The following is a 12,576-nucleotide window of genomic DNA, read 5'->3' on the forward strand; positions in this document are numbered from 1 at the left end:
AGGATGTTTTGGGTGTGGTCCTGCTAGGGGGAAGGTTGATTGATATTCTCATCCTTTTCTGAGCGTGATTTGATACTGTTATTAAAGCAACTAGCAATTTTCTGAATTTCTTCAAGTCATTTGGGACAAAAATACCAATATCAAAAAGAAGAAGTTATTATCTAGCTTAAATATAAAATGCCTCCCCGCCCCCCATTTTTCAAGAAATTCTGTTCAGATCTACTCTTGTTTTCCTTCTTGGGAAAGCAGTTTCTCTATGCTGGCAACTTTTCCAGCTTTTACCAAACTGGCAGATCAAAGAACAGTCCTTGGAATGTGAAGCCTGGAGATATCTGTAGTAAAGCGATTCTCTGTGATAAATGGGACATTTGATTCCTCGTAGCGTGTTTCTTAGATATTATAATCAAATCACTTTTTAGAAAAGCTAATTTAATTCAGTTCTGTAGGTCGATAACCGGTGAAAAAATGGCAATTCCATTCATTCATGATTATATCTCCCTGTTTTTGAAAGGGTCGACTTGAAAAGTTATTACGATAACGGCAGTACAGCACGATTGTGTGTTTCGCTGAGCATTTCTGTTGAAATTAACATCACATCCATTCCATACAGAGTCACATGGCGTGATAATGTGCCAGGCACCCACAGCATAGCAACAGAGGGTTAAAGATAGGGTTCCCCAAGTTGCTGTCAGCAAAGCGGAGGAAGCCAACACGTAAGCATGTAAGTTATTGTACAACAAGACAAAAACAATAAATATGAACAAAGAACCAAAGTAGAGAAGAAGGTATAACTGAGTCATTTGGGGATTCAGGAAAGGCTTTCTCCATGGGTTGGCTGAGCTGGATTTCGTAGGAACCCAGAAGCCCACTACCTGTTGGGGGGCCCCTGGAGAGAAAGAGGAAAGGATGAACTTGCAGGGCTGTAGTGTATGCCCAGCTTCCTGACCCACCAGCCTGCCAGCCGTTAAGTCACTTGTCTCTTGTGGTGAGCAGTGAGAGAAATGGCAGAAAGGGCTCAGCGCTGTGGCTCTAACTGACATTCCTCTGCTGGGAAATATGGAACTAGTAGAAAGGAAATGGCTCCTTCCTAACATTTCCCAGCATCTTGCCAACCTAATCCGTGCCCATTTGAATAGCCAGTATCATATTTATGGTGCTTCCTTGACTATCTGAAGTAAAGGTCATCTGTGCTATAGCCTACCCATATACATAGTTTCAAAAACATAATATAATGTCCTAAATGCAATAAAAAGGAGGAATAAAAAGAGAGTATATGAAATAGTGCAGACTTAGATACATAAATGCTCTGTTACAACTGTATTATGCCACGTGATAAAGTAGTCAGATTCTTCTAAGTGGGATCATGGCAAATGCGAAAGTACAAATTTAAACTAATATGGATAGGCTGTGTTTGCAACTCAAATGCCAATAACCTCACCGTCTGCAATATGAACTTCCAAAATAATGGAAAAACTCAAAAAAATGGTTCTCAACAAAACAAAGTACAGTCTTCATTCCACTTACACTGTAATTGCATTCTTGGAAATTTGGTGCCTATTAAAACTATGCAAAATGTTTTTGTGTTCTATAGAGAACGCATTTAGGTTCTGGGATCCCACGGCAATGAGCAGTTTTATTACACAAATGTCTGGCCAGACCTTGAAAAGTTACATGGGACAGAATAAATCTTCACTTTGCAGATGGGCTCTGCGGTGGTTCTACACACTAAATGCCAGTCATAGCCCCAAATTATCGTGGTGACCCCAAAAACACGGCTCGCTTGCAAAACCCTCTCTGGGAGGTGACCCTGCCCCCACTGAGGACGTGTCTCTTAGACCAGTGGGCTTAACCATTCAGTCTGTGGGCAGTCAGTGTTAGGAAGAGATCTGCATTCTATCAAGGCATTGGGTTCCATGAGCTAGTCCCTACCATTCATTCGTTTGTTCATTCATTCGTTCAGTAAATATTTATTTGAGTACCTACTATATTCCAGACACTGCTCCAGGCACTGAAAAAGAACATTGAGATTAAATAAATACATAATAATAATAATAATAATAATATAAAACCTCCAGTATTTACAGAGCTGATTGTAATCACTGCTTCTTGTGGTCCTTCCTGAGACCACTGGGACCAATAGAACATTTTTCCCCATAAAGTTCTGAAATAGGTTGGAGTTCAACCCTAAATCTGAAAAACCACTCTCTATTCTCCTTTCATCTGAAATTATACCCAGGCATGTCCGGCAGACCTTAACTGCGTCTCCTCAACAAAGTCAAAGAACTCACGGAGATACTCTAAAAGGCAGTGTAGGCATGCTCCAAATAAGAATATAGAAATCCTGCTGGGGTCACATTCCCAGGAGATATTAAAAGATAAAGTCTTAAGGAAATTAATGTCTAAAAATGATGAAGTTATATTTGAAAAGAATTAAAGTCCAATATTGCCCTTATTGTCTTAATGCCCTTTTGCGTTAAAAGTTCATAGAAAGTAAAATCCCAACATGGCCTTCCCCACTTTCTCCTACAAATTAACAGCTGGATAAAGTGCAGGACCTGACAGTCATTGTCATCAGAGGCCATCTTCCCCCAGCTGACATGAGCAATTCCTTCAGGATCTTAAGTAGATTCTACTATGCTCCACTGTCAGAGGGTTCACAGCTGAGAAAACACAAAATCCTTCTTAGCGCTTATCTGCAAAACTTAGAACCTAATCCAAGCTCCAGGCCTAACGGAGTTATGCCGGGTGGCAGGTCCCTGCGGAATGCAATATATAGCCACGTGTGATTGTGCGGGTGTTAAGGGCATGGTCTTCAGGGCACCATCTGTATCCTAGTCCGCGTGATTCCCCATCCCCAGCATTGCACGGTGTGCCTTCTGTAGCACAACCTGCCGCTACTTTCCATCTTGGGGGTCTAGCATTATCAGGATGGGAGAGCAGGTGGAGAAATACCAGCCTTGGCTGTGCAGGAGCCTAGAAGCCGGTGTCAGTGGTCCACAGGCCACCAGCTGTCGAGTTCAGCTCAATTACAAGAAATGGTCCCATGGCGGTGAATGAACTGATGCGAACAGCAGCGGGAGGCCAGGCACTATGTAATTTCTGTTCATCGCATTTACCCGTTACCTATTCAGAACCCACATCACGTCCTAGAACTCCTACAGGAGAAGACGCAAAGTCTTTCTTGCCAGTTGTAAGGAACTTCACGGTCGTGTCCCGGGGTGCTTGCTCAGTCCCACCTGCATTCTCTCCCCTAATGCCAGGCACCCCAAGTGAGTTGTGGAGACTCTCATATGCCTCTTACACTCTACTGAGGCTGTCTATACCACATTCTTTGGGCTGGGATGCCCTTCTTCCTCTCTAGGTCTGGGAGGTCTCTACCTGCTTTTAAACACCTCTTCAAATGCCTATCTGAGATCTTTCCTGACTCCATCATCTGGGTTCTCTTATTGCCTTGAAATCCTTCAATGTAGTACTCACTTCTAAAAATTTTATATATAATTGACACATAAATGTGTATGCATATTAGATGTATGGGTCTCTCTCACCAGTTAGTGTCAATGAGTGTCTTGAATGTATGGAAAGTGCCATATACATCCTTGTAGATACAGGACCTAGCACAGAGACAGAGAATAAAAATAAAAATGAACTAAATATAAATAAATAAAAATAAAAATGCTTGCTAGTATGAATCTGATGATACAGGTGGCAGCCATTATCATGTTTTAACTTGTTTACCAGAAAAGGGACATTACCTAAAACGTACACAGATCCGACGAGATTATCCAACTCTCCAGTCTCTTCCGGCTCTAAATTTACTACAATCCCGTGTAAGCAGGAGAGTCAGTGCCACCTAGTGGTAAATTGACTTTTCTGTTTATTTTGAAATGACTATTTTATATATTCCTAGCATTTTAGAATAATATCAGTGGTCATGGCTATTTCGAAGTTTATAACACACCGTAGTTCTGTTATAAATTCAATGTTTGGATCTATGCACACATCCTTGTTTTAGAAATACCGTGAAGATGACAGCAGGAGAAGTCTGTTTCCTGGCAATATGCTTGGAAGAAAATCAGGTGTCCACGATTTTGACAGGTGTCTGTTGAAGGTTCCTATAGCTGGGAGTTTTTCTGGGTGCTGGTGACACCACAAGGAATACTCAGTCTTCCCACCCAGGGGACTTACATTTTTATTGGGAGAGAGATGAGAAAAAATAAATCAGCCACAAATAAGATGCATTTTGATTGTAATAAGAAAGTAGATGTTGGGGGCCCGGCAACTTACCGTAGGGTCGGGCTCTCTGAGGAGGTGATGTTCGACCTGAGACCACATGACAAGGGGGAGTGGCCAGTTCAAGAGCTGGGGAGAGAGAAATGCTCCCCACCGGAGGAGCAGCCAGTGCGGGGGCTTGAGGAGACGGTCCTGGCCAGAGGAGGTATGGGAAGAAGGCAGTGGAGGGGTCTGGGAAGAGGCCCTAGGCCAGAGCAGGGCGGGGCTTACGGGCCAGCATACAGAGTTCGGGTGTCACTTCAGGTGCTGTGGAATCCACTGGGCAGGAGCGTGATTTAAGTTTGCAAACCTTTGGGCGTTAGTGCCGCAGAGATGACTGTGGCTGCTCTGTGGACACAGATCTCTTAGGAAGATGTTACGCTAACCAAGGTGAGGATGATGGTGATAGCAATGGGGAGAGCCCTCTGGGGAAGATTTTGAAGGTTGAGCGGGATAGATGTGGGGTCAGTGGGGAGGGAGAGAGGAATCGAGGATGACTGATGTCTTAGGCTCGAGCAAATTTTTGATATCAGGAGGCCTTGGGGAGAATAAGTTCCGGTGGGGTGGGCAGTGGGAGAGAGGGACCAAAGCACTACTCATTTATTAGACATGTACTGGGTGACTTTGTGTGCCGGACACTTCTAAAAACTGGGGACAAAGCAGTGCACAGATCGGACCAGCAGCCTGTGTTTCCATGGAATTAGTGTCGTCTTCAGAGCAGAAGACAATAATATAAGTAATAGATGGAGTATGTGCAGATGATGCATGCTCCCAAGAAAGAAGGAAGCAGGAAGGCAGAAAGGGAATTGGGAGAGAGTTCACATTTTAAGGAGGGTGGTCAGGGATGGCTTTAGCGGTTCAGTGATGTTTGAGTAAAGTCCTGAAGGAACGAAGAAGAGTGAACGATATGGATGTGTAGGAGAGGAATGTTCCAGCAGAGCCAACCACAAACACAACAGCTGGGAAGCAGAGTGAGCCTGGTTTGCTCCAGGAGCAGAGAGAACAATGGGGGGACAGTAAGGTATCAGATGGGGAAAGCCAGGGGTGGCATGGAGAGCAGATGCTCTCAGGCCTTGAAGGCCACTGTAATGGCTTTAGTTTTTCTATTGAGCGGCTGGGAAGCAGTGACCTGGTCTGACTTAATTTTAACTGTATCCTATGACTCACCTGTTGAGGAGAGGCTAAAGAGGGGCAAGAGTGGAATCAGGGAGGGGCGCCTGGGTGGCGCAGTCCTTAAGCGTCTGCCTTCGGCTCAGGGCGTGATCCCGGCGTTATGGGATCGAGCCCCACATCAGGCTCCTCCACTAGGAGCCTGCTTCTTCCTCTCCCACTCCCCCTGCTTGTGTTCCCTCTCTCGCCAGCTGTCTCTGTCAAATAAATAAATAAAATCTTAAAAAAAAAAAGAGTGGAATCAGGGAGCTCCATAGGGAGTCCGCGGTGCGAACCCAGGCACAAGATCTCAGGGGCTTGACCTGTGTGGCAGTGAGGGCCATGCAGGCCGAGGACAGTGCATCTGCTGGCTCTAATGACACAGTTATTTTAAATCAGATATGACTTCTGTAGTGAGAAAGGATTTCTAGGCATCATACCAGGTTTTTTCTGAAAATCATTATAATAGCATCGATTCAATAGCAGCTGTTCCTAGGTTAAAACTTGCTCTAACAACATCAGTGTAAGTTTCCCCATCATGACCTGTTGTGACTCCACACGTCCATTTCAGTGTAAAATATGCAACTTCCTTATGAGTAATGGAAAACGAATGAACTATGTTTCTTTTCAGTTATACGACGGGGATAGTGAAAACGCCAACTTGGCTGGAACATTTTGCGGTTCCACTGTACCTGCTCCCTTTATCTCTTCTGGTAACTTCCTGACGGTTCAGTTTGTCAGTGACGTAACCTTAGAAAGGGAAGGATTTAATGCTACGTATACCATTGTGGACAGTGAGTAAATGGAGACATTTTTATGTTTTATGAAATGTGTATTTATGCACTAAAAATAATGCCTTGCTTCTATCTACACTCAATGTTAATTACTAAACTCAATGTTAATTACTGAACTCAGTGTTAATCCCTATGTAAGCTCAGTGTCAGTTACTAAATACCATGTTAACTACTCTGTTTCATCAGTGATACAAATTTGGTAGGATTCTATTTTTTTTAAGATCTTATTGATTTACTTAAGAGGGGGGGCATGAGCAGGTGTCGGGGGAGAGCGGCAGAGGGTAGAGGGAGAATCTGACTCCCTGCTGAGCAGGGAGCCCGCCGAGGGGCTCAGTCCCAGGAACCTGAGATCATGACCTGAGCCGAAGGCAGCCGCTTAACTGACTGAGCCACCCAGACGCCCCTAAATTGCTATGATTCATAGTGAAGAATACCCTACCTTCTTTATTGAATGATGTCACTACAGTTCTTTGGACTGAAAGGGTAGGGAAGGCTGCATTTTAAATATTGTGTATATGTGGAAACATGAATAAAATTTGTCCAACAAGCTGTTCTCTTTTTCCAGTGCCTTGTGGTGGGACATATAATGCCACCTGGACCCCACAGAGTATTTCCTCACCCAATTCGTCAAACCCAGAAATCCCATTTTCCGCGTGTACTTGGGTCCTGGAAGCTCCTCCACGCCAGCAGGTCAGGATAACGGTGTGGGCCCTGCAGCTGCACTCCCAAGACTGCACCCAGAATTACTTGGAATTTCAGGACTCGCCTGAGGTAACAATCAGAGGACGCAGGGCAGTCCCATCTAATGACCTTTGTTCACCAGTATTTGCAGAACACTTGAAATAATGAGGGCATAATGAAACAAATTCTCAAACTTGCCTCCAGCTTAACATACAAAACATACACATACATATACAGCCATATCCCAAACCCTCTATTTCGGCATTGAGAAACTTGCACTTGGTCTTGTAGGTGGGGAGCTCTCACACTTCCTTGGGCACAAGAAACATCTGGGTATCTAGATAAAAGTGCATACACCAGGGCCCCACCCTCCGATACTGATTTCCCCACATAGCACATATTAACCTAAATTTTTGATGAACAACTTCACTGTTCTGCCCCTGGTGCTCAAAGGACCATGCTCAGGGAAACGCTTCTGCAGCGGGGGGGATCTGTGGATAGGATGCACTGAAGCGGTCAGTGTGGAACACAGGGAAAGCAGTTACGAGGCCATTTGGCACCAGTCCAATGGGACTATATTCATAGTCATATAAGAGAGAAAAAAAGAAAAAGCAGTTTTGGTTTTAAAAAGAGAGAGAGAGAATGGCCCATGGGCTAAGACGTTGAGGAGACAGTTGGATGTAGATGTGTGATATTAACAGAAGGCCCGAAGAGTGGGGTGTCATCATTACATGGGTCAATAGCTGAAATAATGGGAGTCATGAGATGATCCACAGAGCCCGTGTAGAGTGTGGAGTCATGACTGGGGATGGATCCCTGGGAAAACCCCCCAGGAATCCCTGAATTGTCTTTCAGCAGTTCGAGGAGCCGCTAATCTGCCCCGGGTCATTCCCAGGGTGTCATATTCAACCCCCCACAGGCTGGCAATAGCGGAGGATCCAGTTTATCCCTTCCCGAGTTTTTGGGGTCCTCCTTATTATAAACCCAGAGTCCCCTGGTTTACGCATGGATCTTGGTGGTGGTAGAAAAATCCAGTTTGGCTGACTCCAATTGGAGAGGTCTGAGAAGAGCTGGCGGCTGAGCAGACACTGTATTTATTGAATTTTGGAAAGCCCAGGCACTGAGACATAGCCCAGGCCCCCACTGTGGCCAAGGTGCAAGGTGATAACCATTCCGTTGGCAGTGGTTTTCAGAATGAGATTCCTGTTCCCTGGTGGTGCCCTTCCTGCAAGGGCTTAGAGCCAAGTGGAACAAAGCCCTTTGGTTAAAGCTCTTTCAATTTCCCATTGCTTCCCGAAGCTGAGATGATGAGGATTGGGGCAGACTCCCATCTGGGGAGGGAAATGCTACTTGCAAGGCACAAGGCAGCTCTGGGTTATAACAGCAGCTGGATGGGCCTCAAAGAAGACCCAGTATTTGTCATGAATGAATAATGTCCTTTGGCTGAGTGAATAAAGGAAAGAACTAAGGGTTTCAGCGAGGGTAGTTTGGGAGGAAAGATAGGGAATTTACTGATAACCAGGAGAAACTGGAACTCTCCAGGTGTCCGAGAGTAGGAGGGGGAGATCGAGTTGGAAGTTCATGCCACGATCATGTGATGATGGTGAATGGCAGGCCTGGGCAACCACGGAGAGTGGAGGGGAAAGTCACTGGTAGTAAGGAACGCAGATTGGGGTGTTCAGTGGGTCATCTGTAAAAACACTGAAACCTCCGAGGGTTGAGAAAGGAAGCGGGGTGCAGGGGACGACGATGAGCTGAGACACCAGTCTTTAATGAAGGAAAGTCACCAGAGGGAAAGTGAGAATGGTGAGAAGGGTCAGAGGAATCTTAGGCCAGATGTAGAGACCCTCAGAGGAGAACTGGCTTTGATGCAAGGCTAGGTACTGCAGGGAGCCACCTGGAGAACCCCACACACACACCCCAGCCCCCACCGCTATTCCTACTCAAGGAATTATGGACTATGGGAAAAGAGTGGCCTCTACCAGGAGGCTACAGGAGACCCAAGCTTCACTCAAGGCCACGAAGTAGAAAGGCTATGGATGTATGCAGTGGTGGTTAACAGTGCAGTCAAAGTTCAGAGGGGGCCAAAGGCAAGGTTAGGAAAGGACCAGCAGCAGGAGACATCAGCACCAGGAGCTTGTAAACATGAGTGGGAAACAGGCTGGTCAGTAGGTGCCCAAGAGTGTGAGGCAGCAAATGTCTTACCTTTGGTGCCAGTGGTTTCAATACAAGGATGGGAAGGCACTGGGCCTCATTACCCTACTATCTTGAGAGGTGGATGGTTGCCCAGGTTTTACGAAGGGGAAACAGGGAACTCATTGCAGCGAGGGGCTGCCTTGGGGGATTCCCAGTGTTGCCAAAGTCCGGTTAGAAGAGCTCAGGGGTGGGGAGAGCTGGGAGCAGTGCTGGGTTAGGCTTCTGGAGTTCAGGATGATGGGGAGACCCAGTGGAACTGTATTGAGCTCGGTCAGCCTGGATGTGTGCTCAGACCAACTGCACAGGCCTTTGGCTGTGAAGCTGCATGAGGGGGAAAAAGTCTTGTCTGCACACAGTGTCTGTCTCCTGGTTTCAGCAGAAACTTGGCCTCTCCCTCCTGCCCCTTGGGGAGTGTGAGACATTTGTGGATTCCAAGCCCTGGTTACCGAGGGCTTCAAACACTGTAACCAGTTTCAATGGCTGAATTTTTTTTTTTTTTAAAGATTCTATTTGTTTATTTGAGAGGAGAGAGAGAGAGAGCATGAGTGGGGGGAGGTACATCAGAGGGCGAAGCAGACTCCTCGCTGAGCAGGGAGCCCGATGTGGGGCTCGATCCCAGGACCCTGGGTTCATGAACAGAGCGGAAGGCAGACACTTAACCGACTGAGCCGCTCAGGCGCCCCTCCATGGCTGAGTATTTAAGCCATACTTTTATTTGCAGTTTAGTTTCCATTACAGCCTATTCTCTTTTGAAACCAACTCTAGTGTGATGTAGCCTCCATTTCATTTCAGAGTCACGCAAATCCGGGACTTACAGTCTGTGGAAGAAACGCTTCGACGGCACCAACGTTCTATTCTTCTGGGAGCACAGCAATTGTCACCTTCAAATCTGAAGTTCTCAGCGGAAACTCGAGAGTGGGTTTTACCTATCAGATTGCAGGTGAGCCCTGAAACCACCACTGTCATCATTCCTGCTAGAATCCGCTGCTGGGGGTAAATTTGGGCCTGTTCACATAAACCACACCCGCAGCGAGGTAAGAATTTTGACTAGACGCCGGGCCCACTTGAGCAAATTACTAAAGCTGGCTTCTGAAGAGGTAAAGTGAATGATCCTAATTAAAATGTTTAGAATGCCAGCATATTCTTCAAAGTTCATGGAGTTAATTTAAGTATATCCCGATGTTTTATTAGTTACCCACTTGACTGCATAGGGACCTCACTGTACCTTAGGAAGTTATTCTGTAAATACCAAGAAGTCCTGAAAGGGTTATTTGATTATGATCACAGCTAAGAAGTTTCTTGCCAGAGAACATCATTTGATGTTCATTTCCAGCTTGATGTAAACCAAAGCTGCCTCTGATTAAAAGAAACAGAAATAGTTGGGGTGGTTTTACCCATTTTTACCCAAAATGATGAAGAACAGCAATTTACCAATTCTATCGGAACAGGTGACTCCTCCGCGGGTGTAAATGGAAATCCTCAGACAAAAGTCTGTCTCGGATGCAGAGCCTCTGTGCCTGCAGAAGTCTAGATGTCAGCCCACTCTACTTCAGTGTGATCAGAACAGTGCAGAGAATGCTAGACCGTTCCTCTTCAAAGGGAAGGCTCACATTTCCTATTTCCCGTGGGGCTGTTTTATGTTAAGGAGACGCTGCGTCGCATTTGCTCTCCGCGCCGTACCTTGCTTCCTCTGACCTCACTTATCTCAAAGGGAAGTGGACGGGCTGGCTTAGCTTTTTTCTGAAGTTTGTTCAAATTTAATCATCTTTTTGAATTCTTTCTGTCAGGTTGAAAGAGCATGAAATATTGGGATGCATACATTAATAGTGAATTTTTTTTTCCTCTAAGGTTGCAACAGAGAATATAACAAGGCTTTCGGCAGTCTGAAGAGCCCTGGATGGCCAGATAATTATGACAATAACTTGGATTGCACTGTTATTCTCACAGCTCCACAAAACCATACCATTTCACTCTTTTTTCATTCATTTGGCATCGAGGACTCAAGAGAATGCACACACGATTTCTTGGAGGTAACATATGTTTGGGTATCATATAAATGAGCTATTTAATGGGTGCGTGGGTGGCTCAGTCAGTTAAGCATCTGCCTTCGGCTCAGGTCATGATCCTGGGGTCCTGGGATTGAGCCCCGGCATTGGACTCCCTGCTGCGTGGGGAGTGTGCTTCTCCCTCTCCCTCTGCCTCTTCCCCTGGCTTGTGCTCTCTCTCGCTTACCCTCTCTCTCTCGAATAAATAAAATCTTTAAAAAAATAAATGAACTATTCATGAATATTAATGAATAAATATTCATGAATAGTTCATTTATTTTTTTAAAGATTTTATTTATTTATTTATTTGACAGAGAGAGAGGGGGAGAACACAAGCAAGGGGAGCAGCAGGCAGAGAGAGAGGGAGAAGCAGGCTCCCTGCTGAGCAAGGAGCCCAATACGGGACTCCATTCTAGGACCCTGAGATCATGACCTGGGCCGAAGGCAGACACTTAACCGACTAAGCCACCCAGGTGCCCCAATAAATGAACTATTTAAAAGATGGATCACTGAAGATTTTTCACCTCTGTCTCTGCTACTTCTAATCATGGATCCCTTACTTGTTCTTAATTTGTTCATTGCTCTTTTGTGCCATAAATATTTACCAAGCATTTTCTAGGTCCCGGCACTGGAATGCAATAGGGAACAAGACAGAGTCAGGGCCCCAGGAGGCTCACAGTCCATGGGAAAGGCAGGAAATAATTCGCACACAACAGAGTGAGCATGGTTAGGAGCACCTAATTTAGTTTGGGGACAGAGAAGTTTCCCGAAGCAGGGAATGTGTGGTTTCAGAGAGAACCATCCAGTGTGTGGAAGAAGCAGAGCCAACTCTGAGAGCGCTTGCACCTCTGTGAGCCCCCAGTCCCACCACAAGAGCGCCGTCTGCGTCCTTTCTGCTCCGCACCACCTACACTGTATAAGCGAGAACTGTGACACTGTCGCTCACAGGAGGATGTTCTGAATGGGCCCATAACTGAGGCAGACGCCGTGTGGAGCTCAGTGCCTATATTTTCCCATGAGAACCCCAGAGCTCACTAGGGTGTCCTTTGCAAACTCTTTTGGAAATGTATTCATTCTTAGGCAGTAAACTGCAGTGTCACCGAGGACTTGTATAGCCAAAGATACTGAATTCCTCCGTGGATGGACTTTGAATGTAAACCTCGCCGGAAGCACTCTAAATGGGCTTTGTCTCACGTACACAAGAGTCTTCAGTACGGTTTCCAGATGGTTTCCTCTACATCTGTTCTGGAGTCTTATTATCCTGGAAAGCTCTCCCCTACAGAATTAGTCTAAATCTTTTGTTAACGAATATCCTTAATCCATAGCGTAACGACTACTTCAAGGAAGCATGGGCCTTTTATCATGGCAGATACTTGTCATGGTAGGAAGTGGGGAGTGATGGATATAGCAGGGAGGAAAGGAGGAGAGGAAGACAGTATTGT

At 45.7% G+C, this 12,576-nt stretch overlaps 1 protein-coding gene across 1 annotated transcript in view; it reads left to right on the plus strand.

The window, feature by feature from the left end:
- CUBN (cubilin) overlaps positions 1-12,576 on the plus strand; it is a 256,991-nt gene that overhangs the window by 237,420 nt on the left and 6,995 nt on the right. The window contains exons 61-64 of the mRNA XM_026479003.4: positions 6,050-6,212; positions 6,778-6,983; positions 9,882-10,029; positions 10,938-11,119. Of these exons, the coding sequence (XP_026334788.3) occupies positions 6,050-6,212; positions 6,778-6,983; positions 9,882-10,029; positions 10,938-11,119 (699 nt within the window). The remainder of the gene's footprint in view (positions 1-6,049; positions 6,213-6,777; positions 6,984-9,881; positions 10,030-10,937; positions 11,120-12,576) is intronic.

This window comes from Ursus arctos, unplaced genomic scaffold, assembly GCF_023065955.2.
Source record: "Ursus arctos isolate Adak ecotype North America unplaced genomic scaffold, UrsArc2.0 scaffold_30, whole genome shotgun sequence".
NCBI classification, from domain to species: Eukaryota; Metazoa; Chordata; class Mammalia; order Carnivora; family Ursidae; genus Ursus; species Ursus arctos.